A 27,236-nucleotide genomic window follows, 5' to 3' on the forward strand; every position below is an offset into this window, starting at 1 on the left:
CCGAACATCCTGGATGATCCCTGGGGACTAGCGCGTGGGGGCGCTGATGCTTTGAGACACGCAAACTCTGGAGCGCCTGGGGGGCGCCGGTGAGTCCAGAGGGCCCCAAAGTCTTACCCAAACCCCTCTGGACTTTCCCTCCCTCCCCTCGGGATGCCAGCCCGGCCCCTTTAAAGACATTCCTGAGGGCGTGGCTTGGGTGACGTCAGCGCGGGGCATGAATGAACAGGAGCGGGTTCTCACCCAACTTCCATTAAGGACTCAGGGCAGGAGGGGCAGAAGTTGCGCACCGGCGGGCGGGCGAGCGGGCGGGCGCGAGCCGGACTCCGAGGCCTGCGTACGCGCGTGCGGGCGTGCGGGAGCCGGGCGCCGGGGATCTGTCCCGGAGCGAGGAGCGCAGCATGGAGCACCGGACAGTCGGCGCCTGCCTCGCCCTGCTGTGGGGCTGCGCGTTGGTAGCCGCGGCGGCTCAGGGCAAGGAAGGTGAGCGTGTGAGGCCAGACCCTGCCCGGCGCCGGGACCCCTAGACCCCTGCTCCTCCTGGAGCCGCGCGTACTCTAATGCGCACAACTTTGGAAACCGACCAGGTGCTGCCCAGTCTCGGCGCGCTGGCGTCCGGAGGGCGCGCGAGCTGCGATCGGGACGAGCCTGGGGCTCCTCACCGGGACTATAGGGGCTATGGAGACTAAGGGGTTTCGTCTTCGGCTCGCGGGACTTGGAGGCCTCGGAGAAAGGGACGCAGTGCCGGCCACGCGGTTGCAACCGGCTTCAGGAACGCGTCCCGGCGGGGGGCGCGGGGGTCCCATGGAGAAGCGGGTGTCTAGGGGGCCTTTCCGTGGGATCGACTTCTTAGTGGCTTGAATTCACTTAACTCACTTGTCCCGATTTTGCGGAGAGGGCATCTGTGGAGGCCCGGTTTTGGGGGAGGGGGCTCCTCCACGGGACGGGGGGGCCCTAGCCGTAGGTCCTGCTTCTTGAGATTTTCTGTATGCTCCGTTTTGCCTCCAGTCCCAGCAGTGAGCCCGGGGAGAGGCTGGGGTCACTCCTGACCACGCACACCCTTCTCTCCTTTCCCAAACCGCACTCGGAACTCCAGGACAGGTCAGGGGAGCTGGGAGAGAAGACAGGAAGTCCCAAAGTCAAGTGTTCTGAGTAAGGGGTGACTCAGAACGAGGAAATGCGGCAGGTGGGGGCGCGGTCTCCCAAGGTGTGGAACCGTCACCCCAGAGCCACCAGGGAACCTGGACACACGGGGGTGGGGGATTGAATCACCCACCTCCGCCCCAGCGTTTGTGAGCCGCGCTGGGTGAGGGGCCCAGACTTTGTCCTGGGCGGGGCAGGTGTGCGGATGGGGGCGTTGCCTCTCAGTTAGGGTCGCTGAAAGGATGGGGGCTCCTGCCCTTGACCGAGGACCTTCCTGTCCACCCAGCCGCGATCGGCTGCCGTTCCCCGCAGAGAAAACAAGTTTTCCTCGCCTGCCAAGGCTGAGCGCGGCTCCCCCAGGCTCCACCAGGGGAAGCCCCGGAGGAAATCCTGGGCCGGTGAGAAGTTGCCTTGAGCCCTGCGGTCGCTCCCCCTCCAAACTGGAGGTTTTGCTCTTCCACGTTGGGAGGATAAAGAGGACCGAACAGCGCTCTAGGGGGCGGGGGTTGGTATTTGGGGGGTCACATCCCGTTCTAGTCCCTAGGGCAGACATGAACTCTGGTCGCAGCTCAGAGCTCTAGCGGAGTGCTTGGCAGGGATTTCTACACCCTCAATACGCCCTCTCTTGTGATCTTCCCCCTTCCAGGGGGACTGTGGTTGGAGGGAAGGGGAGAGACAGCTGGAATCAGTACTGGCCTCTCTCCAGGCTGCCAGCGGGTGGGGGGATTAAACGGTTGTTTTGGGCCCCAACCCCCAGCCACCCCTGGGGGAGCTTGGAACTCCCTTCCTTGCCCTCTGCCTCTGTATATATCTCTCCCTGCCTATGCCACTAGCCCAGAGCCCCATTACCACCCCACATAAGGCAGAGGGGAAAGGACAGCATACTGTACTGGGGTGGGGGGACATGAGAGCAGCTTCCTGGGGTGCTGTGCCTATGTGGGATGGAGTGGGGGTCAACACCCGCCTGGCAGCTGCTGGTTTTGGTTTCCTTTTTTTCTTTTTTCTTTTTGGTGCTGGGGATTGGATCCATGGCCTTGTGCATGCGAGGCAAGTGCTCTACCATTAAGCTGGGTCCCCAGCCCTGGATTCATTTGTTTGGATTCACTCTGGATGCACTGTGTCTGCCCTGGGGAGGTTTGGAGAGTAGATAGGAGGCCACCTGGGCCTGTCCACCCATGCTGCTCTGATTCTCTTTCTTTCTTGCCCCCACCCTTGCATTTGGAGGCCCAGGTGGAGCCTGCTAGGGCCTCTCTTCCACATCCATTGAGTTGACCCTCCTTTACAGATGGGGAAACTGAGGGAGGCCTGATGCTTGCCAACCAGGGCCCTCTGCACAGAGGGTCAGACCCCAGCACCTGGGCAAGAATCTCTCACCTTGCTCTTGGGTGGATTTTGCTGGAAAGCTAGCATAACCCAGGATCCTGGTGGCCAGGGTTGTTGACCTGGAGTGTTGCCCATAGGAAGGGGGCCAAGCAATGCCCAGGGCCTGGGGAGTCCTGGGCTTCTTAATTCTATTGGGGCCGTGTCTGCTCTTTGTCTACCCTTTGACTCCCTCCCTGTTTTTCTTCCAGGACCCTAGCCTCCTGCTTTCTTAGGCTTTAGGGGTGAGCAGGGAGAGGGCAATGGGGGAGTGGGTGTTAAGTACTGCATTTGTGGGAAAATAAGTAAAGCAATATGGACCCAGGGTGGCATTGATAGAGGAACTTCAGGTAGAGGAAGGCGGTTCTTCCTGGGGGTGTTAGTGGCGGGATAGAGGGTAAATGGGTAAGGCCCCAACTGGGCCAACCTCTCAGTGAAACTCTAGGGGGCTAAAGAGCTCCTAGTCTCCCCACTAGAAGCCCAGCTTATGGCCTGGGGGAGCTCAGGGAACCCAGCCAGCTCCAAACTATGGGCTGGGCTCCCCTTGTTCCTGGTGGTTGGTTCTAGGGAATTTCCTGGGAGGGGGCTGGGGCTGGAAGCCTCTGGGGAGGCTCCTTCCTGGTGAAGGCTTCTTTTCTTCTCAGATTGATCCCTGAGATACTTCTAGAGCCCGACCCAGGTTGGAAGGGGCGGGGCTTCTGTGCCAGGTTAACCCTTCAGAGCCATGATCTCACTCCCTGGGGTGCAGACTGCAGGTTCCTGCCCACTGAGTGTGTGTGTGTGCGCGCCCCAGGAGCTCCCACCTTGTCTTCCTACCTACCCAGTTGGAGTCAGATGCCCCCAGATTCCTTCCTGTATAGCTAGGACATTCCACTTGCTAGTGGAGTCACTGACTTTCCAAACCTGGGCCCTGGACATGTCTGAACAAATCCCTGTCCCTCCCCCTGCCCCCGCCTGTGCCATGGGGCTTGGTGCCACATGGATTTCCTCCTCCCTGTCTGTACTGCTGGACCCTTCCTAGAGAGATTTGAACAAGGTCAGCGGTCAGGGTGTCAGGGCCTCATACCAAGCTTCCAGCCTGTAGGACAGAGGGGGCAGGCTAACCTCAGAGGTTGCTATTTATTTATTATAACATCATTATTTTTTGTGGGTATTGGGGATTGAATTCAGGGGTGCTTTACCACTGAGTTATATCCTCAGCTCCTTTTTTTTTTTATTTTAAAATTTGAGACAGGATCTTACTAAGTTCCCCAGGCTTGGCTCAAACTTGCCATCCTCCTGCCTCAGCCTCCTGAGTGGCTGGAATTACAAGGTGCACTCACAATGCCTGGTGGCCTTTTTAATTTTATATTGTCATCCTTTCACTACCTCTGGGGATAGAACCCAGGGCCTTGCACTGTGCTTTACTGCTCAGCTACTCCCAGCCCAAGGAAGAGGTTTTCAGCTGCCCTCAGGGCCTCCAGGCGTTCAACTCACCTCTCATCTTCCCAAACAGGTGACCTGGCTCGCAGCCTGCCTGGTCTCCCAGGCTCAGGGCTGGAGGAGGCCAGATCCTCAGGATTCCCGGCTGCAAGTGTCCTTGGTCCCTTCCCCTCCACCTTAGGCCTTACCTTCCAGTACATGGCACATGTATGGGTTCTAAGCCTCAATTTCCCCAATCTCCTTGCCCTCTATTGAGGGTGGCCCTTGGTGACACTACCTGGACTTTATTTAGAAATAGAGAAGGGACAGTGCCTTGGGTCTTGACTTCAGCCACTGACTCTGGTGCAGAACCAGGGGATGCTACCGGGAGGTGCTCCTGGGCAGGGCCGGCTCTAGGGAAGCCCCTGACAATGGGTCCCTCTGCCTGGCCCTGGCACCTGGTCCCTCTGGGCCTGGAAGTCCCCCACCAGGGTTCTCCTCCGGGCACTCCTGGCCTTGGCAACAGGAGCAACTTTCCCAGGGCGGGGACCTCAGCAGCTGTGTGTACCTTGGGGCCCCTCCTAGAGGCCCCTGTGGGCTCAGGGCTTTACCCCGCCTGCACTGTGGCTTTTGTGGTGGGAAGATCCATTTCCAGCCCCTCCCCTCCCCCAGAGCAGTTTCCACCTGTTAACAGCGCTCTCTTGGGGCGCCAGGAGACACGTGTGTTCATGCATGTGTGCTTGTGTGTGCTGTGTGGCCTGGGCTGGGTCTGGGAATTTTATGCTGGGAGATGTCATAGAAGCAGACACCAGTGTCCCCAAGGCCCACGTGTGTGAAGTGCTGCCTGGGGGCCTTGTTCAAGGAAGCAGAGGGGCTGGCCGGGTGTTACTTAATACCCCTGCCCACCCCTGGCTCTGCCCAGCTGCTGCTCTCCCGCTGGGTTGAGTCCCTGTCTGCCTGAGAGGACAGCGGGGCTTCCAGCCCTGGCCTGGGAGAAAGGAGGCCCAGTCCTGACCCCGGCCTGCTGTGTGACCTCCACAGCCCTGTCCCTTCTCAGGTCAAGGCCCCTTTGGGTTCCTGAGAGGCCTCTCCCTTTTCTGCCATGGTCTTTCTCTCCCCTGGAGACGCCCCGTGCTCACGGCTCCCTCCCCTCTCTCCTGCAGTTGTCCTGTTGGATTTTGAGGCTGCAAAAGGAGAACTTGGCTGGCTCACACATCCCTATGGCAAAGGGGTAAGTCAGCCAGCGGGGCTGGGCCCGGGGTGAGAGCTGGGCTCTGGGTCCCTGGGATCAGCGAGGATGGGGCCTGGCTGGACTCAGCAGCTGGGCCAGGCTTCAAACTCGTCTTGCTTCTTGCATCCGACTGAGTTGCCCTCCCAGCTCAAAGCTGGCTGGGGTGGGAAGGCAGGGCAGGGGCCGGGAGGTGGGGGCTCTGGGGAGACGCCGAGGGGCTAGCAGAGCAGGACCCTTGGATGCCTCAGAAGGGCTGATGACTTGAGGGAATGTTTGGCTTCCTCCATCTGCCTCTGGGGAGGGAAAGAGTTGACAACTCCCCCATCTTGAAGATTGCAGATGAGAATGTGAGGGGTGAAGGAGGAGGGCTCCCCACAACTCCCGGGACAGGGAGCAATTCGCCTTCTGCCTGTCCTGCCTCTCTGCTGCTCCTCTTTGACCAAGATTGATGGCCCAGAGGCTAGGGTCCCTTCCCCAGTTTTGCTTGTGACTTTCCTGTGATATATTTTGGGGGTACCAGGGATTGAACTCAGGGGCACTCAACCACTGAACCACATCCCCAGCCAAATTTTGAATTTTTATTAGAGACAGGGTCTTGCTAAGTTGCTTAGCGCCTTGCTGTTGCTGAGGCTGGCTCAATGATCCTCCTCTCTCAGCCTCCCGAGCTAGTGGGATTACAGGTGTGTGCTGCTGTGCCCAGCTGCCCTGTGATCTTGGGGCAGATGCTGGTGCTGCTCTTGAGGGCCCCATTTCCTCCTCTGTACAGTGGATTCCTGCTGTATTTGTCCTGGGGCCCTGAGTGGGCAGGGGGATTCAGGGGGCTCCTCGGCACAGTTCCTACAGCTGGTTTCATCTGTGACCTGGGTGCCTGTCCAAGGCATAGCTCCAGCAAGTCCTGGGGTGTAGCTCTGAGTGGATTTCTAGGGTCCTGGGGTGTAGCTCTGAGTGGATTTCTAAGGTCCTGGAGTGTCCATCCGGGAGGCAGAGCCTCTAAGCCAGCCCAGTCCTAACAGAATGGGAACCAGCCTAAGGGCCTCGGGGCCGTGGCCAGTGCCACCCAGTGCTGGCCCGGCCTCTGTTCTCGTCAGCTCTGCTTTTATTCATTTACTCACTCAGTCACTCAGACTTCCCTGAGCACCTGCTCTGTGCCACAGAGGCCCTGGGGATAGAGATGAATTAGATGCAGTCCCTGCTCCAAGGAGCTCAGAATCTAGCTTGGAGCTAGGGTGGGCGTCACCGTGTGCCAGGTGCCATGACAAAGGAGACATGGAGACTGTGGGAACCAGAGACAGGGGCTTGGCCCAGCCTGGGAGGTCTTCCTGGAAAAGGCTGCGCTCTGTTCTGAGGAGGGAGGAATGCATGTTGATCTGTTCCAGGGCTGAGATCAGGATGAGGGAGCTCACCCACTGCCTGATCCCACCCTCCCCCTGCCACTCACACACATGGACCCCCCCTCCCAGTGACCAGTGACAAATAGCAGTGATCAGGCAATGAAGGCTACCATGCCAAGTGCCGTGTTGGGCATTTTGTAGACATTCTGTCATTTATCCTCACAGCAGTCCTGTGAGTTTTGGGGTCTTGCACCCCATTATATAGATGGGGACATTGAGTCTCAGAGAGCTTAAATGACGTGCCTGAAGTCACACAGAGCCCCATATTCCACCCTGGGCTCATGATCTCAGGTTCAGCACCCTGACATTAGGGTCAGAAAGGCCAAGGGTGAGACCCTGGCCTCAGGGTCTCTTGGGTGCTGCTCTCCAGGCCACAATACCACCTCCCCCACCCTGCTCTGCCACCTGGGCCTCAGTTTCCCGCTGGTGCCACCCACACTGACCTGTTGACCCCCCACAGTGGGACCTGATGCAGAGCATAATGGACGACAAGCCCATCTACATGTACTCCGTGTGCAACGTGGTGGCCGGCGACCAGGACAACTGGCTACGCACCAACTGGGTGTACCGCGGAGAGGCGGAGCGCATCTTCATCGAGCTCAAGTTCACGGTGCGCGACTGCAACAGCTTCCCGGGTGGCGCCAGCTCCTGCAAGGAGACCTTCAACCTCTACTACGCCGAGTCGGACGTGGACTACGGCACCAACTTCCAGAAGCGCCAGTTCACCAAGATCGACACCATCGCGCCCGATGAGATCACGGTCAGCAGCGACTTCGAGGCGCGCAACGTGAAGCTGAACCTGGAGGAGCGCTCCGTGGGGCCGCTCAGACGCAAGGGCTTCTACCTGGCCTTCCAGGACATCGGTGCCTGCGTGGCTCTGCTGTCTGTCCGCGTCTACTACAAGAAGTGTCCCGAGCTGCTGCAGAGCCTGGCTCGCTTCCCCGAGACCATCGCAGGTTCCGAAGCACCCTCCCTGGCCACCGTGGCCGGCACCTGCGTGGACCACGCTGTGGTGCCGCCAGGGGGCGAAGAGCCCCGCATGCACTGCGCGGTGGATGGCGAGTGGCTGGTGCCCATTGGGCAGTGCCTGTGCCAGGAGGGCTACGAGAAGGTGGAGGACGCCTGTCAGGGTGAGTGGTGGTCCTGGGTGTCAGGGGAGGGGGACGTGCGGGGGTTCTCTTATGGAACTTGGATGGCCTTTGTGAACAGCAGTTTCCTTATTTATGGTTAGGCTGACTTAATGATCAAGAATGAATGAATTGAAGCCAGGCGCGGTGGCATAGGCCTGGAATCCCAGCGGCTTGGGAGGCTGAGGCGGGAGGATCAAAAGTTCAAAGCCAGCCTCAGCAAAAAGTGAGGTGCTAAGCAACTCAGTGAGACCCTGTCTCTAAATAAAATATAAAATAGGGCTGGGGATGGGGCTCAGTGGCCCCTGAATCCAATCTACCCACACCCCTGCCAGTACCCTCCCCCCCCCCAAAAAAAAAAAAAGAATGAATGAATCGAGAAAGGATTCTAGAGAAAGAAAGTCTGGCTTTAAATCCCAGCTTTCCGTTTAGCTTGTGTGACTTCAGGCTGTTTGCTTAACCTGTCTGTGCCTGGGTTTCGTCCTATGTAAAATGGAGATGATTCTAGTATCTCTCTTGTAGGGTGGTTATGATAATCAAATGACTTAATACTCATAAAGTGCTTAGGTCAGTGCCTGACACATACTTTTAAGCATAGCTGTTATTCTTGGCTGTTCCCACGAATAGTTCCTGAGTATCTGCTCTGCATCAGCCCTGTGAAATAGTCCCAGGAATTAGTTCACTTCTGTCGGTTATTCCCTGTGTGTCTTTTAGGCAAGTTACTTAACCTCTCTGGGCCTCAGACTCCTCTGTGGTAATTAGAGGTAATTGAATTGGACCCAGGGTTTGCATTAGACTCACCTGAGGAGTTTTTGACCCAGGCTTGTGTGGAAGGAACAGTGGGGGGGACACAGGGTCTGCCCTTCTCACCTGATCCTGCCCAGGCCACAAACACAGATAAGCCTAGACAAGGGACCAGTTAATTCAGATTCTGGGAACTGGGCTTGTGCATCAGTGAGCTCAGGGAGGCTACGGCTTGGCAGGGCCAGGCCTGTGACAGCGGAAACCTACACCCAGGTGAACTTTCAATGGATGACGCCTTCTGGAAGTAGCTGTGGGGCAGGGCATTTGAGGAATGCGGGTGACCTTTGCAAGGCCCACTCATCCCTCTCTCTCACTGAGATAAGCTAGGTGTTGAGAAATCAGCCTCGTCCTGCACATCCCCGCTAGCACCTCCGGTGAACCTCGTCTCAGCTCCTGCCTTGGGTTTCCCATGAGTTAGATGAAAGACTTCAACATCACCCGCAGAGTGGATGCTTGGTTTCTAGCATGGAACTTGCACCCATGAAAGCAGCTGAAGCGTTGGGGGAACCTCAGAGCCCTTCCTGAGAGGGTCCACACGCTCCTCAAGGCCGAACCTCAGAATCTTGCTTAACCCAGCCTGGAAAGTCCTGGGTGAGAAGTTCCTAGGAGTCTTTCGGGCCATTTGCGTGTGGTGTGTGCGGTCTCTGCTTCGGCCCTTGTCCTCCCAGTTCCCCTCTGCTGAGGGCCCCCTTCCCCAGGCGGCCCCTGTTTAGGTGACCTCAAATGCTCACTCTCAGCTCCAGACAATGACTGTGAGGTGGGGGGGTACCAGTTGGGCGCAGGCTCCTCCCACATGACATCCTCGCACAGGAATGCGGGGGTGGGGGTGAGGGGCAGCTGAAAACTTTCCACAGGCCTGTGATTCAGGCCCCGCAGAGATAAGTGGAAGGGTGGGGGGGTCTCTCCAGGCGCCTCCCCTTCTCTGGAGGTGGGGGTCAGGGTCCTGGCAGGCCTGGTGTGTGAAGAGCTGAGCAGGCCCCTGGTTGGGAGGGCCAGTTCCCTAGAAGGATATTTCGCTTAGTTAGGGGGACCCTCCCCAATTGCCAGCCACCTATTGCCGTGGTTCTTCCTCCTTGTGATCCCTGCCCAAATCGGTTCCTCTGTGGCTGGGAACCCCCAGCCTAGCTCCACACTTAAAGCAGCTGCCTGACCGTGGCGCCGGAAACAGGGATGGTGACAACCAGAGACAAGTGCTTTCTGAGCCCTTTATCTGCACCTCCTCTCTGTGCAGAGGTGGTGTTCTCCGACCCATCAAATGGATGAGCAGCCTGAGGCTCAGAGAGGCCAAGAGGCCCGCCTGGAGTCACAGAGCTAGGAGGTGGCTGCCTCAGGATTTGAATCCTGGCAGCCAGACTGCAGGAGGGTCAGGAAGTGGGGTGGGAAATGGGCAGTTCCTTTGGAATCCCTGATTCAGCTCCTGGCCCCTGGACAGTCCTGGTGCACGGGACTGGGGGCTTGGAAGGGGAAGTGGAGGAGGCGGGGTCTCCCCTCTGCTTGACCCTGTTTGGGCCCGTGGCCCAGATTCTCCCCCTGGGGCTTCTATTGAGGATAAACAAGCCCACTGTGTGCAGGGTCTGGGCCGAGATAATATGAGGTGGGCATGGTGTGCCAAGGCCACCCGGCACCTTGTCCAGGTCACTTGGCCTCTCCCCAGGAAATCGAGAGGATCCTGGAAAGTGTTAAGTGGGCAGTAGCCAGTGGGAGGCACCTCCCAGGTGCCTCTTACGGACAGGTGGGCACACTGCCCAGCCAGCTCCAACAGCTATGTCAGGAATGAGCCACTTCCCTCCAGCACCCCCCCACACCCTGCCCAGGGGACAGTGCAGTCACTCGGCTGGCCGCCATCCCCCGGGGCTTCCTGTGCGGGCATCACTGGTGGGGCCCCGGCTGGCGCCTCAGCCTGGGGAGATCGCCAGCCAGGTGAGCAGGTGGCCAGCAGCCGTGGCCAAAGGTTCAGCCCAGCAGCTGGGAGGCCGGCCCCTTGGGGATGTCTCCTTCCGATTCCAGTTTTACTGTCTCTGAGCTCGTAGGGACACCCCATTCCTCACACCATGCTTAACATTTCACAAGCAAGATTTCCTTCATTCCTCACAACCATCCTGAGAGGGTGAGGACTTGAGCCCCATTTTACAGACAAGGAAACTGAGGCCCAGAGAGGAAACAGGGACCCAGCCTGAGGAGGGCAGTGCACCATGCCCAGTCTTCCCTGGTGTGTGTCCTTCCACCCACAGCAGCGTGGCCTTGGCAAGTCCCCTCTGGGCCCCATTTATAAAATGAGTAGATGGGCCAGGAGCTATGAAGGGACTTGGCCCCTGGAGATCAGAGCCAGCCCTTGTGGCTTTGAGCTGTGGCTCAGTCTGAGCTGTGGACTGTATGACTCACTGTGTGTGGTCAGGAGGGGGGTCCACCACTGGCATCCTGAGTGGCCCAGGCCTAGCCCAGAGTCCACCGTGAAGGGGACAGCTCTGGTGCAGCTGGTCCTTAGGCAGGGTGGCCTTGGACCCTGGCCCAGCTGTTTGCAGGACCCTTGCTTCATCGGGACCTGCCCGATCCTTACCTGGGGGCTCCCAGGCTTGTCCCTGCCCTGGGGAGGGCCGCAGGCCTTATTTCTATGGCCTGCAGAGGCAGCCCCCACCCCACCCCATGTGGCTCTGACCTTGGTGTCCTGGCAGCCGTCCCGGCTCACACTGTGGGGAGCCTGGGTGCTGGCAGCCCCACCGGGCAGGCCTGCCCCTCCCTCCTTCCCCGGAGGTGAGTGGGTCCCCAGAGCGGAAGGAGGCAGGAGGGCAAACAGGAGATAAGAGGCTGAGTAGGGGGAGGAGGAATGTGCCATAGATAGCTCCCTGGGTGTGTGTGACAGGGGCAGGGTGCTGGCAGCAATGGGGCCCTGGGGACGGACCCCCTTCTGCAGGAACAGCGGGGCCTGAAGTTATCAGTGCCCCCGTTTGCTGGGTCAATAACTCACAGGTCACCAATTCACTGCCATCAGGGCGTAGAGACAAAGTCCAGGCTCCACATCCTTGGGCTGAGGTGGTACCTGTGGTCACTCACTGGGCTCTCGTGGGAAGGTGACTAGCCCTAGGCGAATTGCCATGTGACCTCTTAACCCCAGGACCTTGCCACCTGAGGCCTAGGAGGTGGCCAGGCCTGGGGGGAGGGGCTCTGCTGGGGGCTGGGCTTGCGTCAGGCAGAGGGTGGCTGTCCCTGAGTCACCCCACGCTGCCACCTGAGGGGCGGGCATCAGGAACTGGAAAAACCGGGGTACAGCCCTAGGTGCAGCCGCTGTGCCCCAGTTCCCCTGCTCGGAGTGGCTGGGGCCTGCCAGGCAACTGGGGCCAGAGACGCTCCACACAGGTGTGCCAGGGTGTGCCAAAGCCAGGCTCTTGTGCAGGGCAGGTGGGCGTCCAAGCATATGCCCCCCGGGGATCCCCTGGGTGTTAAGACACTGCTCACCTCCGTGGCCCCAGAGCACATGCTCAGCTGCAGCGGTAGGTTTTGCCCTTGATTCATTCATTCACGTCTCCATCCCGCCATCCAAGAGACCCTGGCTGTGATCCTGCCTGTGCCAGACCCTAAATCACGCTCCCAGGAGGGCCGGGGGTGGGGGTCTGCCAGTCTCAAAGAGGATCCTAATATGTGCAGAAATGATTCCAAATGACACATGAAAGCCAGGCTGTGAATTCCCCTGGAAACGAAAGATGTTTATCTGTGTCTTCACGTATCCCAGCACCCAGCTCTGTGCCAGGCTCGTAGGACGCGCTCCTTTCTGTTTGGTAAACATGAGATTGAGTAACACATGCCCTGATGGGGCCTACAGGGGCCAGCAGTGGGGCAGTCTGGGAGGCCGTGTAGGGAAGCTGAAGCTGGGTATTGAAGGGTGCATAGGAGTTTGTTGGTCGCCCAAGGAAAGGCGGGTGGGTGTGATTCTCTCCCCACTCGCCTGCCCAGGATGCCAGGTTGGAGGCTTGCCGGTGTTCTACTCTGGGACCCCCCAAGCACTGGCAAACTCCTGGCAAGCCTGGAGAATCCCGGTCTTTTGGGGTTGGAGGAGGGGCAGCACATTCTCATCAGGCAAGCACATGCCCCGTTGACGCCGCCTCTCCACTGCATTATCTGGCACATCCGCAGCGGAAATCTCTCCAAATTCCCTCTTTCCTGCCGGCAGCAGGCAGGCCACCCCCAGGCTCTGGAGCCAGGGAATGGAACCCATCTCTTCCCCCACTTCCTCCTCTTGGCCTCCGGTGAGGGGCTTGAGAGCACAGGGTGGCCAGTGAGGGCAGGTGGGGGCTTGCAGGTGTCTGGGGCCCTGGGTGGAACTGACCCTGAGCCATGGGGCTTGTGGTGCACTGGCTAGCAGGTGATCCAGGGCTGGGAAGGGTGACTGTGGTTCCGGGGGCTGCCTGGAACCTGACTGCTGCCCCAGGCCCCTACTCTGCTGGACCTGGACCAAGGGCCAGCATTTACCTGGAAGGCAGGTGCCTCAGTGGACAAGTCAGGGCATTTGGGGGAATTGTAACCCCAAGATAAAGACGGCCTGGCTTCTGGGAGTCTCATTTTTTAAACTTGGAAGATTTGGGGGAAGAGAGAACTATTTATATGTGGTGGGGAGGATGGAAAGTACACGTGGATTTCTTAAATCCAACAGGAGACTTTGAAAGACATTTGGGAGGCCACATTAGCTAACCCCCCCAGCCCCCCAGCAGGGAGTCTATGCTCTTCCACAGCAGATGCGCCCAGTTGGAGGGGATCTGAAATGAGTCCTGGATTTTTCTGACTGTCGAAGCAGGTCAGGGCTCGACTCCTCTCTCTTTGGGCTTATTGCAAAGTGTTGATTTTTTTTTCTTTTCTTTTTCCTGAGCTAAATGTTTTGTTTATTTTTTTCTTTCTTTCTTTATTTGTGCATTACAATTCTTAATACACCTTTATACCACAATTGCTCAAATTGGTGTTGATTTTTCTTAACTCCAAGTTGAGGCGTTCCGGGGCAGGGAGGCGGGGAGGAGAGAGGTCAAGGCCAGGCATCCCAGGTTCACATTTGGATTCCGTGTCTTGGTAGCTTGGAGACCTGGGGCAAGTTGTTCTGCCTCTGAACAGCACTTTTCTCACCTGAAGAATGGGGTGCGTGTTGGTGGCCGTGGTAACAGGTGTATTGTGAGGACTGATGGACGCGAGGTGCTTGGCCCAGACCCTGCACACAGTGGGCGCTTCATGAATGCTCACTGTCCTGGGGGTTCCCAGCTTTGCAGAGATCAGGCATCGTTTCTGGGCCTCCACGGCCCGGCTGCATGTCCCCAGCCCCCTGGTGCCCAAGCTCTCAGCCTGGGCTTAGGCAGAGGGGGTAGGAGAGGCTGTTCGTGTGATCCCCAGGCCAAGGTGGCTGTGGCTGGGCTGCCTCAAGGGATGGCCAAGGGCTGGGTGCAGCCCAGTTCCGGTTGCACTTGGAAGTCACGGTCTAAGAACTTACGGAGCTTCTGTCCCCTGCCTCTGTTCCCCTGCCTGTCTCTGCTCACACAGGGTACTGTGCAGAGGGGGCGTGGTTCCACTCTGCAGCCCAAGGGCCAGCTGCCTGGCATGATCAGAGGTGCCCGTAGGCCAAGCCGCCCCATTTCTTTTCTGCAATACTGGGAATTGAACCCAGGGCTTCGCACGTGATAGCCAAGAGCTCGTCACCTCAAGCAGGCCAGGGCGCTTGACCCTGGCTTCCCTGAAGGGTTGTCCTTAGGCTGTTACAGGCCAGGCTGCCCCAGATCTGAGGCAGCCTCTGTCCAAGAATTTCTCCTGACAGCGCAGATCCGACTGTCAATCACTTCCAACATCAGACCTCCAGTGGCTTCCACTTCCCCACTTCTTGGCCTGGCATTCAGGGTTGCTCTTGAGTGCTCTGTAGCCTGCTGCTCATTCCATTTGTGTCCACAGAGCTGCTCGCACCTTCTCTAATGGGCGTGTCCTTTCACACCCTAACTCCCTCCCACAGTATCTCTGTGCTGCGGACTCCTATGCAGCCTCTAAACCCTAGCTGGAGTGTCCCCTCTGAGATTCCTCAGATTCCTGACCTAGGTCATTTCCCTTCTCTGTCCCATTAGCTCACCTCTTTATTATGGACATCGTCACATGCTCCCAGAGCTGGGGGACGGGCTTTGTTTTCATCCCAGGGTCCATGCTCAGCCTGGGGTCAGGCCGCTGGGAGCGCTGGACAGGCGTGGCACTTGGGGGGAGGTGTCTGCGGATAGGCGAAGGGTGGTATTGTAGGGGTGTGGGGGGAGGTCTCCGGGCGACCCCACTCTGGTCCCTTCCGCATCCACCCCAGCCCCTGACAGTGGGCTGTGTCTGAGCTGCTTCCTGCCTGTGGGGTCAGGAAGGGGCTTGGGGCAGGGACAGGAGAGGGCAGTGGGAGGAAGAAGCCCTCGGTCAGGTGCAGGGGCAGGAGCCCCCGGCCAGCTGGGCCAGGATGGAGGCGCCACTGGGGGAGGGAGAGCTGCTTCCTGGCTGCCCTGTGAGCGGTGGAAATGACTCGGCCCTGGAAACAGGTCCAGGGAAACGCCAGGGGCTGGCCTCCCTGCTTCCTGGTGGGCCGCCCCGGAACGGGCAAGGTGGCCGGGCCCCGGGTCGGGGGAGCCCCTGAGGAGTGGCATCCTGAGCCGTGGAGGCCGGCTGGTCAAGCGGGTGGTGGTCACGGTCCGTCAGCAGACACGATGGAGAAGCGGATACAGTTGCTTCCCTGGTCAGCTCAGAGCTGCCTGGTGGCGGGCGGGCGATGACCGTCTGGTTGTGCCTATCAGGGGTGACGAGGCAGGCGGGCAGTGTGCTGCGAGGTGCTGAGCCAGCACATGGCAGGGTTCTTAGGGTGCCGCCACGGACCTTGGATGCCAGCACAGGGTGTGGCACCTCCTGAGTTGGTGGGGACTGTGCCAAGGTCTGGGGACACAGGCCAGGCTCCTGCTAGTGTCCCCCGCGCCGGGTGCTGGCACGTTTCTTCTCATCCAAAGACATTTTGAGAAAACAGGTCCGGGAAGGAGGGGCGGAGGGGGACCTGTGGGGAGGGACACATCCAGCTGATGTCCTTGTGCCCTCTGTCCCTGTGCCATCAGCCTGTTCACCGGGATTCTTCAAGCCCGAGGCCTCCGAGAGACCCTGCTTGCCGTGCCCGGCACACACGCTGCCGTCCCCTGAGGGTGCCAGCTCCTGCGAGTGCGAGGAGGGCTACTTCCGGGCGCCCGAGGACCCGCTGTCCTTGCCCTGCACACGTGAGTCCTCTGGCTGGCTGGGGAGGGCGGGCGGGTCGGGGTGACTGGGGCTGACGCCAGCTGCCCCCTCCGCAGGTCCGCCCTCCGCCCCCCACTACCTCACAGCCGTGGGCATGGGCGCCAACGTGGAGCTGCGGTGGACACCACCCCAGGACAGTGGGGGCCGCGACGACATTGTCTACAGTGTCACCTGTGAACAGTGCTGGCCGGAGTCCGGCCAGTGCGGGCCCTGCGAGGCCAGCGTGCGCTACTCAGAGCCCCCCCACGCGCTGACGCGGACCAGCGTGACGGTCAGCGACCTGGAGCCCCACATGAACTACACCTTTGCCGTCGAGGCCCGCAATGGTGTCTCAGACCTTGTGACCAGCCGCAGCTTCCGCACGGCCAGTGTCAGCATCAACCAGACAGGTGAGTCCCAGGGGTGGTGGCTGTGCCCTGGGGGAGCCTGCCCAGGTGGCAGAGGACAGCCACCCAGGGCTCAGCTGCGTTCCAGAGATAGGCAGCAGAACAAGAAGTTTAAAACACTGTCTCTGGAGCCACTTCCAAGCTCTGTGACCGTGGGCAAGTTACTTAGCCTCTCTGGGCCTCAGTTTTCTCATGTGTGAATTGGGCGTGATAATGACGATTGAAAGGATTGAACAAACTATTATCTTTAAGACTCTTAGAGCAGAGCTTGGGTTCACAGCAATTATTTAATTTTTATTGTTTGTGTACTAAATACTCAGAGGGCACTTCTGTGCCAGTCCCTGGGGTGGGGCCTGGGGCTCTGTGATCTGCTCTGGAGCTTGCCTTTAAGGACTTAGGGTGGGGTCTGGGAGCCTGGGCTTTGGGGGCAGCTGGTCCTGGGCCCGCTGGTTCTCTGTCCCCTGTCCCCCGGTGGCTCCTCACACCCTTCCCCACTCTCTGCCTGCCCAGAGCCCCCCAAGGTGAGGCTGGAGGGCCGCAGCACCACGTCACTCAGCGTCACCTGGAGCATCCCCCCACCACAGCAGAGCCGAGTGTGGAAGTACGAGGTCACCTATCGCAAGAAGGTAACCCACTGAGGATCCGCACTAGGACGGGGTGGGCTGGTCACGTAGATGTCCACACCCACGTCTGGGGTCTCCCAGGGCCGCTCAGCAGAGATGTGTACACATGCTCTAGCTCCTGGAAGCAGCGGTCAGGGAGGGAAGGCAGGGCCTCCGGGATCAGCGGCTGGCCGGGTGTCTTGGGGTGCTGAGCGGAGGTCCTGCGGTGGCCTCACTGCCTGCTCCCTGCCTGCCTGCCACCCACAGGGGGACTCCAACAGCTACAACGTGCGCCGCACTGAGGGCTTCTCTGTGACCCTGGATGACCTGGTTCCTGACACCACCTACCTGGTCCAGGTGCAGGCGCTGACGCAGGAGGGCCAGGGGGCTGGTAGCAAGGTGCACGAGTTCCAGACGCTGTGTGAGTCGGGGGCCCCGGGCACGTGCCAGACCAAGGCTCTGAAACCGAGCCATCGGGACATGGGGTGTGGGGTGGATCCAAGAGGTGAGAAACTCGTGTCTCCTGGTCAGTGGAGCCTGGGACAGCCCTGCATGGTCTGTCCCCCGGTGGGAGAGGGCAAAATTGAGGTTGGGGCGTGGAGGACCAGGGAGGTGCATTCAGGCCGTGGGCTCTGGCGTTGGAGACCTAAGTTCAGATTGTGCACCACGGACGGAGCCAGAGCTGAGTCCCCATGCAGGGGAGTCCCTGCCACGAGGCCCTGGGGAGGCCCCGAGCTGGCTGTCCCTGGGAGGGAAGAACATGTCCTCAAGGGCCTCAGGATTACTCTTGCGGCCAGCACATAGAGACCCCGGGTGTCCTAGGTGCCTGCTGTGGGTCTTGGGTGCAGCAGGGGAGTTTGCATGATTTGGGTGGGGGGGCCCCCTGTCATCAGCTGGTCTTTCCTGCAGCCACAGAAGGTTCTAGCAACATGGCAGTGATCAGCGGTGTGGCTGTTGGCGTCCTCTTGCTTCTGGTGCTGGCAGGAATTGGCTTCTTCATCCACCGCAGGTTGGTCAGAGCCCGCACCCAGGTCCCCGAGGGCTGAGGGAGGACTCGGGGCAGGAACCTCAGTTTCCCCCTCTGAGGAGTGGGGCTGAGGCTAATCCAGTCCAGTGCCGTGCAGTCCCCAGCTCCTGGGTGACGTGACGGTGTGCCGAGCCAGACACGCCAGGCAGGTGCCTGGCACCACGGGGGGGGCTCAGGACACGGTGGGTAGCGCCCTGCAGGAGGCCTGGCAGCCCTAATGAGAGAAGCCCTTGTTATGGCCACTTATGGGGCCATTATGGGGCGTGGATCCCAAAGTGTGAGTCCCCGCTGGCTCATTTCCTCTGGTTCCCCATGCCCAGTGCCCGCAGGGGGCTCCCCCGGCCCGGGCAGGCCTCGCTGACCTTGTGTATCTGGGTCCCTGTGGGTTCTTTCAGGAGGAGGAGTCTGCGCGCTCGCCAGTCCTCAGAGGACGTCTACTTCTCCAAGTCAGGTGAGATGCAGCCCACCCCGTGCCGGCCTGTCCCCTCCCCAGGACACCCCCTCAGCTCTGTGCAGAGCTGAGGGCAGCCAGAACGTCCCAGGGCTCTGGGTGGGCACAGAGGCATCATCCGGCAGCTCTAAGGGCTCCTCCAGAAGGCCTGAGCCCCAGGTCCCTGGTCACGTGGCTTCTCCCTTCTCCTTTAGGGACTTGGCCTCCCGGGCGTTCTGTGACCCCGCCCCTTCTCTCCCCTTCCAGAACAGCTGAAGCCCCTGAAGACGTACGTGGACCCTCACACATATGAAGACCCCAATCAGGCTGTGCTCAAGTTCACCACCGAGATCCACCCGTCCTGTGTCACCCGGCAGAAGGTGATCGGAGCAGGTCAGCTGGCACACCTGTCACCAGGGGAGGCGGGCAATGGGTGATTCGGGTGGGGCCATTTGGCACCCCGGCTGACCAGGAGGTCCCCTACCTTGCCCACCCACAGGAGAGTTTGGGGAGGTGTACAAGGGGACCCTGAAGGCGTCCTCGGGGAAGAAAGAGGTGCCCGTGGCCATCAAGACCCTGAAGGCAGGCTACACAGAGAAGCAGCGCGTGGACTTCCTGAGCGAGGCCAGCATCATGGGCCAGTTCAGCCACCACAACATCATCCGTCTGGAGGGCGTGGTCTCTAAATGTGAGACTTGGGGGACCCTAGGGGCCTGACACCGGGTGGGGGCAGAGGGACTGCCTCAGGGCCACCCGACCCTAGCCGTGCCCACCTGGCCCACACTGTGGCCTGCCTGCCTCTCACCCCTGTGCCCACACCCCGCAGACAAACCCATGATGATCATCACGGAGTACATGGAGAACGGGGCCCTCGACAAGTTCCTCCGGGTAAGGACGTGGGCAGTGGCGGGCGCGGATGCTGAGCCGGGGTGCGGGGGGTGCCCTGGTGGCTCAGGGCCACGTGGGAGCTGAGGGCCTGTGCCTGGGCAGGAGAAGGACGGCGAGTTCAGCGTGCTGCAGCTGGTGGGCATGCTGCGGGGCATCGCGTCGGGCATGAAGTACCTGGCCAACATGAACTACGTCCACCGCGACCTGGCCGCCCGCAACATCTTGGTCAACAGCAACCTGGTCTGCAAGGTGTCCGACTTCGGCCTGTCCCGCGTGCTGGAGGATGACCCCGAGGCCACCTACACCACCAGTGTGAGCTGGGAGAGGGGCCATCACTGTGGGGGCTGGGGGGTGGGGGTGAAGCAGCCTTCATGCTGCCCCAGAGGCCTGGCCAGAGGGACAGCGGTGACTGGGCCTGTCCTCTGCAGGGCGGCAAGATCCCCATCCGGTGGACGGCCCCTGAGGCCATCTCCTACCGCAAGTTCACCTCGGCCAGCGACGTGTGGAGCTACGGCATTGTCATGTGGGAGGTCATGGCCTACGGCGAGCGGCCCTACTGGGAGCTGTCCAACCACGAGGTGGGGGCCCTTCCCAGGCTGAATGGACCCCAACCCTCTGGATGTTCCCAAGTCCTAGGGCCCAGGCAGAGGAGGGAGGCTGGGGCTGTGCCAGGGCTCATGCTGGGCGCCAGGCCCTGGTCCCTGCCTACAGTCCAGTGGGTACAGAGCCGAGGAAGCAGGAAGTGGGTGTGTGTGCACACGTGTGTGTGTGAGAGGGTGCACGTGTGTTTGTGTGTGTGTGTGTGTCCCGGTGCCTGGTTTCTGACCCAGGCATGATGAGGAGGAGCACCCCCTGCCAAGGGAAGTCCAGAGGGAGGCTGGGCCACAGCGGGCACAGTGCGGCTGCCCTATGGGGCCTTGCTGGGGAGCCAGATCTGCGGTTCCTTCCTCCAGGAGCCAGCCCCTGCGCCTGGCCCGTCCCTTCCTATCTGTGTGCCGGGGACGGGGGGCAGGGGGTCTGTGCCCCAGGCTGCTGTGGCTTCCTGCCGTGGCCACCCTGACCCTCCTTTGCCACCCAGGTGATGAAAGCCATCAACGATGGCTTCCGGCTGCCCACGCCCATGGATTGCCCCTCGGCCATCTATCAGCTCATGATGCAGTGTTGGCAGCAGGACCGCGCCCGGCGCCCCAAGTTCGCCGACATTGTCAGCATCCTCGACAAGCTCATCCGCGCCCCCGACTCCCTCAAGACCCTGGCTGACTTCGACCCCCGGTGAGTCCCATGCCCTTTGCCCGTGGTGACCCCCAACTTCACTCTCGGGGACTCCTGAGCCACTTGGGTGTAGTGGGCAGCTGGGGGGAGTCAGGGGCAGCAAGGAGGGCTCAGAAGGTATGCTTGGGCTTCCCTTGGGCTGGACAGGTTGTCTCTGGTGAGTACCAGCCTCCTCGATGCCGTGTGCACCGCTCAGCGCCCAACGTGCTTTACCTCCTGGGGACAGGTCCTGTAATGATCCCCTTTGTGTAGATGAGGAAACTGAGACAGTGATTAAATATCTTTTGTGGCCGGCAAGTGGCCAGGCTGGGGTTCTGACTCCAGGACCCTGAATCTCTGCCCCTTACGCTTTGTGATTTGGGGCTCCTGATGGTGGTCTTGTTGGTAGGATCAGGGGAACCACAGTAGAGACAGCTGTGGACCGACTACTACCGATGTGCCACCGTCTCCTGGAACCCAGCCTGGCTGGGCTTCCCTATTGCCCAGATGAGGAAACCGAGGCTCAGGCGGCTGTGTGAGCTGCCCAGATTAGGGGGCAGCAGGGCTGGGGCCTGGGACAGGCTGGGTGCTGAAGTCTCTCACCTGCCCGCGGGCCGTTCCCCTTCCAGGGTGTCCATCCGGCTGCCCAGCACCAGTGGCTCAGAGGGGGTGCCCTTCCGCACGGTGTCCGAGTGGCTGGAGTCCATCAAGATGCAGCAGTACACAGAGCACTTCATGGCAGCTGGCTACAATGCCATCGAGAAGGTGGTACAGATGACCAGCGAGTGAGTAGCACCCACGGCCCCGCCTCCCTCCTGGAGGCTGCCGGACACCCTGTCCACATCCTCACCCTCCCGCCCGCCTCCCTTGCTGCTTCTGTCTCTCCCTGGGCGGGAGGGGCTGGGCAGGAAGAGCAGAACAGGCTGGCTGCCAGGGGTTCTGGGGTCCACCCTCCGCGCCCACCCTTCCTGCCTCTTTCTCCAGAAAGGGAAAATAACAGTTAATGTCACAATAGCATAGCCACCAGCGGCGGGCTGACTGCAGGCCAGCTCTGGGATGGAGCCCTTGGACCCAATCCTTACTAGGACAGGGCAGTAGGGCCTATCCACATCCCCGCCAGACAGAAGAGACAGGTACAAGAGAGAGTTCCTGCCAGCGGCTCCCGGGCACTGTCCCCATGTGGTGGCTCTCAGCCCTGCAGAGGCTTGCCAGTCCTGGGTCTGCCCTCTGTCTGGCTGCCCCTCCGGACTCTCCTGCCCCCTGCACTCCAGCACCATGACTTCCCAGCACAGCCTTGGCAGGGTCACCTCTTCCGGTCCCTGCAGGGAGAGGACATTATGCTCTTAGCCTTCTGTGCCTCTAAAAATAGTAGTGGGTCCCAACAGCCCTGATTGTGCAGCGTCCAAGGTCTCATCAAGAACAGACCCTGGCCCGAGAGGTTTTGGGAACCACATGGAGGGGATGACCTGGCCTCCCACACTTCTGGATCACAGAAGTTCTGGGACTTGGGTCTCTGCATGAATATTCTCTAGGGCTTCTGGAAGCTGCTCAGTGGGGCTTCCAGCCTGCTGGCTGTGTCCTGCCCCAGGGGAACGGCCTGCAGTGGGAATCAGGCAGGGACAGAGCTAACCAGAGGGAGGTGCAGAGACACGGGAAGGGGACACAGGTCCCTGGGTCTCTCTCACTGCCAGCCAGGGGGCTCTGTGGTCACACCTGGGTTCAAGTCCCATCTCTCCCTCTTCCTAATCACCTTGATCCTATTCAGTCCACTTTGACCTGGGTGGCCATCTCCTGCTGTGGGGCCTGCATGGGTCTGAGGTGGGTGGACCTGCCCAGCACCTAGTGAGGGCTTAGCTGGGGTCTCCTAGTCCACATCTCCCTGGCTTTCTGCCTGTAGACCATGGCCAAATAAATACCCGGGTTCCCGAGCTCTCTCCTCCTCCCTGGGAACCTGGGCCAGGCCCCTTGGCCCCCCCCAGGGGTCCCCCTGGAGGACAGCACAGCTTCTCTCCTGGTGACCAGAGCGGAGGGCGAGAAGTCCTTACAGGAAACACATGTTCTTAGAAATGTCCCGAAATAGCCTGCTCCTGGCCAATTCCTTTCCCACGAGCAGGGACAGGGCTCTCTGGGATGGACAGAGGCCGTGTGCGCACGTGTGTGTGTCTAGTTTGGAAGGACCTGGGTAAAGCAGGGACTCAGCTGCACCCTGTCCTCCCGCCAGCCTGCCGGGGTCCTGGGCCCGCGGGACTCACAGCCGCGCAGACTCCCCAAGGGGATGGGGATTTCTTTTTTTTTTTTTAAGAGAGAGTGAGGGAGTGTCAAGGCGACAGTGAGCAGTGCCCTGTGTGTGGCCAGGGCACAGGCCACAGCCCCGGGACAGGCTCTGCAGGAGGAACAGCACAGGGAGAGTGGCTGAGCTGACTTGCGGGCGCCGGGAGCCATTCCTCGTGTCCCCCTCCTAGACTCAGAGCCACATGCCATAGATGTGCATTGGGTAGGTGGCCTGGGAGTTTCCTGGGGCCAGAGCTGGCATTACGAGTGCTCAGGAGGTGGCCCAGCGAGGTGTCACCTTGCTCCTGTTCAGGAAGCTGGTGGAGAGCTGCCCAGCATCGGGGACCCCCCGCTGGCAGGGCAGACTCAGGGCATCTGCCGTGGGTCCCTAGCTGGTCCCAGTGCCTTGCTGTGTTCGTGGTTAGGAAAGAAAGGGGAGGGTCAGGAACCGCGTGTGAAGGAGGAGGGGCTGGGCTGCTCTCAGGCTCGCTGACCCTCCCTTTTCACATGTAAAGACCCAGGACAGACCCACCTGGGGCTTCTGCCTCCCAAATGGGGTCAGAGACCACTCAGCCCCCGGGAGATGAGCCTGCACTGCTCTGATGGAGGAGAGGAGCCCGAGATGGCCTGGGCAGTGGCTCCACCCTCACAGAAAGCACTCATCTGCTCATTCTGTGCTCAGCAGTCCTCCCTGAGGACCGGGCATGTGCCAGGACCCCTGGAGGGGCGGTATGGGGGTGCCAGCCTCCGCACGGTCTAGGAGCTCACAGACTCTGGTGGTTCTTAGACTGAGTGTCAGTGTCGTCTGGGACCCACATGCAGACTTCAGCACTTTAGCTGCCCAGGATCCTGCCTTTTCTGGGGATGCCACCTCCCCAGGCGTCCTCAATAAGTGCTTTTCCAGCATCCACACTATGACACCTCTAGGGGTGGGAAAGTGCTCCCAGCTATGTAGGTTTAAAGTGTCGTGCAGGTGGTAGGTTTGGAAGTTCTCCTTAAAATCTAACTTCTGGCTTTCTTGCTGCAGCATGAGCAGCCACCTCCCTCTCCTGGGTCTGCCCTTCCCTGCTCAGCACTTCTCAGAGGGTTCCTGGAGCCTGTGGGAAAGTCATGTCTCCGGAATTGCAAATAGGAGCTTGCACCATATAATTAGCTTCGTTTACAGCCAAGAGGTGGCTGTAAAAACCTGGGTGTTTTCATGGGTTTGGGCTGGCGGGTGAGGAGAGCAGGGGAGAAAACTCCCAAAGTTAGCAATAAACGTCCTGTTGCGGGTTGCTGGGAGCCTAAGTGGCTTTACAAGGGGACGGCAGGCGTGACGGAGAGAGGCCAGCACTCCTGGGAACAGCTTCCCACCTGGCACTAAAGCTGCGCCCCCTGCTGTCCCTGGGGTCTCCCGCCTGCCATCGGGCACTGCCATCCGGCACTGCCATCCCCTTTTACAGGGGAAGGAATCAGGGTGCGCACCAGGGAAGACACCGACCTCAGGGGACCTGGTCACTCTGCCCCTCAGAGCTTTAATGCTGACGGTCCTTCAGCAAGTCTTTCTTGAGCCCTTCCTCAGCTGCCGGCGGGGAACTTGAGATGAGGCGATGGACAGATAGGAAGCGATCTTGAGCGGAGGAGGGCTTTGTGCGATAGCCTTCGAGGGTCCCTGGAAACCAGTCACCTGGCAGTGGCCTCCTGCCACCTGGAGAAGGGGCCTCAGCTCCTCAGCGAGTAGGGAGGGGAGGCCTTTGTTCACCACTTGTTAATATCCAGCTCTTTCACCAGAGAGCTGTGTGACCTTGGGCAAGTCACTCCACTTCTCTGAGCTTCAATTCCTAAATTGTCAATAGGGAGCTGAAAAGAGCACCTACCTCAGAGATAATTGTGAAGTTTTGATTAGATTAAAAAACAGGCAGAGTGGGGACTTCAGTCATTTTCCTAACTTTGATGATGATGGCCCATCTTAGGTCCTCTCAGGATCTCCTCAGGCCTCCCTGACGGGAACTGTCTCGCCCACAGGTCCCCTTGTTCTTCTCCTTGCTCCCCTACCCTCCCTGCCCTGTCCACCTCCCTCTGCAGCTCTGGCCCCTAACTCTCCCTCTCTCTCTTCTGCCTGCCCGCAGTGACATTAAGAGGATCGGGGTGCGGCTGCCTGGCCACCAGAAACGCATTGCCTACAGCCTACTGGGACTCAAGGACCAGGTGAACGCCGTGGGGATCCCCATCTGAGCCGCCGCCTGGTGCACCCTCGGCCGAGAGTACTTGAAGGATCCAAACGGCCCCCCTGCCGGATCTGCAGTTGACGACCAGGGAACTTATTTATTTCTAGTTGTTCTTATTGATGCCCCCTGAGGACTCTGCTGGGGGGTCATGGAGGACATCCTGCCCTGAACTGATGAGACCCTCGGGGATGCTGGCCGTGGCCTCGTCCCCAGTGAGGGACACGGCCCAGCACTTAGCAGGCACCATCAAGTTCCCAGCATGCCCCCGGGCAAGCCCCACCAAGACCTCGGACATCCCCGAGGGACATTCCAAACTGACCCCCACTTTGCCTTCTCCCACCTGGTAGAAGCCACCTTGGGAGATGGAGGTCAGCCCTGGCCACGTGAACAGGTGGCCGCCTCAAGCCCCACCCCTCGCTGTACGAGGGCAGACCTTGAACTTGGCTGGGTGAGAGCCACAGTGGTGCTCCGTCCCTCGGGCCTTCTGCAGACCCCAGGCCCTGTCCTCAGCCCTAACAGGCCAATCTCTTGCTCTCCTGGGCCCTTTCGGGACGCTTGGTTGTGTTGAGGTTTTTTAAATCTGTATTTTGTACTTCATGGAGAGAGTGCGCGTGTGGCAGGAGCCCTGCGGGGCTGGGGGCAGAGCGGGCCTGGGCGGACGCGGCCAGGCTGCGGGCGCCAATGCTGCTGGAGGTTCCTGCCGGCCGCCCGTCCACCCTGTCTCCCGCCCTCTAGACGACATTCCCACACTGTCAGTGTTAATGACTTTGTTTTGTTGGATATTTTTTGAAAACTTAATTTATTATTTTTTTTTATATTTATTGTTAGAAAATGACTTATTTCTGCTCTGGAATAAAGTTGCAGATGTTCAAACCGATCTTGGCTTTCGGTCTTGGGACGGGCTGGGGATCGAGAGGCCTCCTGTGTGGGGTGTCGGGCAAGGGCTCCCCACTAACCCCGGGTGTTTAGACAGAGCTTCTTGCGTAAGGCAGGCATGTCGTGTCACTGGGAACAGGGGTGGGTGGGAGGTGGGCAGGGGGCCAGGGAGCAGGCCCCGCCAAGCCCGGCCTCCATGCCAGCAGGCCTCAGTCACCTTTGATCTCCAGGCTTTGGCCGGGCCAGGCAGGCACTAGGCAGGCGCGCAGTGGGGGCAGCTGCCGGCCTCCCTCCCACACGGCTCCACGGAGTTGTTGGAAGAGATCCTTCAGCGGCGCTCGGAGGTTTACAGAAGTTTTTCACAGGTTTTGTCTTGTCGGAGCTTCAGCGACCTGTGACGGGTTTTGTGGGTGGCCCCATTCTACAGAAGAGGCAAACCGAGGCTGAGCCCAGTGAACAGGCTTGCCCCCAGGCCACACAGCAAGTCAGGGGCAGAGGCCAGATGGCAAGCAGAGCTGGGAATCCCCCTGAGATGCTTTTCTCATAGAGGGGACCAAGGGATGCTGGCCGGGGCCTCGTCCCCCACAGAAGACACAGCCAAGTCTTTGGACTTTCCAAACTGACCTCCCCCTTGCCTTCTCCCACCCACTAGAGCCACCCTGGGAGATGGGGGTCAGCCCTGGCCGTGTGAAGAGGGCACCTCCATCCCCTAATCCCAGTCCCAACCTCTCCCCGCTGCACCCGGCTGCTGCCCTGCAGGTCAGAGGCTGTGGGAAGCAGAGCTCGGGAAGGTGTTGAACACAGGCCACCAGGGAAGGGCCAGGCTCACGGAGATGATCTGGAGGAAGGCTTCCTGGAGGAGGCAGCCCCAGGGCTGAGGCTGAGGGACTGGGAGGGATCAGCCAGCAAGGCCTTGGGAGGGGCGAGGCTGGCAGGGCAGGTGCAGGGCGTGCAGCCAGGGTTGTGCAAGGGACTCGCCAGCAGCCTGGCGTTCTGAAGTCGTGACACGGGTTCTGCCGAATTCGCCAAGGTCTTGCAGGGCAGGTCCAGGAGTGGGATTTTGCTTGAGGGTAATAGGGAGCCATTGCAGTCTTCAAGCAGCACGTGACAGGATTACTGTCCCTGGTAGAGGCAGCATCGACTCAGCCTGGAGTCGTGGGGGACAGGACAGATGCTGCTTGCCCTGGGGTGGCAAGGCCTGCACTGCCCAGCTCCCTGCTGGGTGAGACTTTCCTGGGTCAGGTGTGGCTGGGGCTGGGCAGGGTGAGGGAGGTCAGGGCAGCTGGCCTTCCTCCCCTCTCACTAGTGCTGGGCCACCAGGTGGGCTGGCATGGTGCTCAGCAGAACTTCCTGGGGCCTCACCCTTGTCTGGCCTGGTTCAGGTGGCCACTCTACCTCTGGCTGGACAAGGCCACAGAGCTGTTGGTCCAGCAGGGGGTCAACCCGTTCCTGAAGCCACCAGGCCGCCTGAGCCTATCACCACTGGTGAGCAGGCATGGTCGAGGAAGGGCTGGGCCTGGCAGAGGCGAGTCCTGTGCTCCCGTTCCCTCACAGCCCTGCTGGACCTGAGGCCCTCCAT

General features: G+C 60.1%; 1 protein-coding gene across 1 annotated transcript; it reads left to right on the plus strand.

Annotated features, from left to right (window-relative positions):
• The first annotated feature begins 267 nt into the window (after nt 1–267).
• On the plus strand, nt 268–25,611 carry Epha2 (EPH receptor A2). The gene is made up of 17 exons (XM_076861198.2): nt 268–483; nt 5,067–5,134; nt 6,986–7,655; nt 15,545–15,700; nt 15,776–16,108; nt 16,616–16,731; nt 16,975–17,128; nt 17,617–17,716; nt 18,130–18,185; nt 18,432–18,557; nt 18,664–18,852; nt 18,991–19,052; nt 19,155–19,364; nt 19,481–19,630; nt 20,131–20,324; nt 20,933–21,088; nt 24,683–25,611. The coding sequence occupies exons 1-17, from the start codon at nt 402–404 to the stop codon at nt 24,786–24,788; spliced, it is 2,928 nt and encodes a 975-aa protein (XP_076717313.1). The 5' UTR covers nt 268–401; the 3' UTR covers nt 24,789–25,611.
• Nucleotides 25,612–27,236: the final 1,625 nt, after the last annotated feature.

The sequence above is a fragment of the Callospermophilus lateralis genome, chromosome 7, assembly GCF_048772815.1.
Source record: "Callospermophilus lateralis isolate mCalLat2 chromosome 7, mCalLat2.hap1, whole genome shotgun sequence".
NCBI classification, from domain to species: domain Eukaryota; kingdom Metazoa; phylum Chordata; class Mammalia; order Rodentia; family Sciuridae; genus Callospermophilus; species Callospermophilus lateralis.

Bases quoted from the DNA above. Each gene is read 5' to 3' on its own strand.
- Epha2 (XM_076861198.2), top strand. From the start codon at position 402: ATGGAGCACCGGACAGTCGGCGCCTGCCTCGCCCTGCTGTGGGGCTGC. The intron at 16,732-16,974 runs GTAACCCACTGA...TGCCACCCACAG, and splicing joins AGGTCACCTATCGCAAGAAG to GGGGACTCCAACAGCTACAA. The intron at 18,853-18,990 runs GTGAGACTTGGG...CACACCCCGCAG, and splicing joins GGAGGGCGTGGTCTCTAAAT to ACAAACCCATGATGATCATC.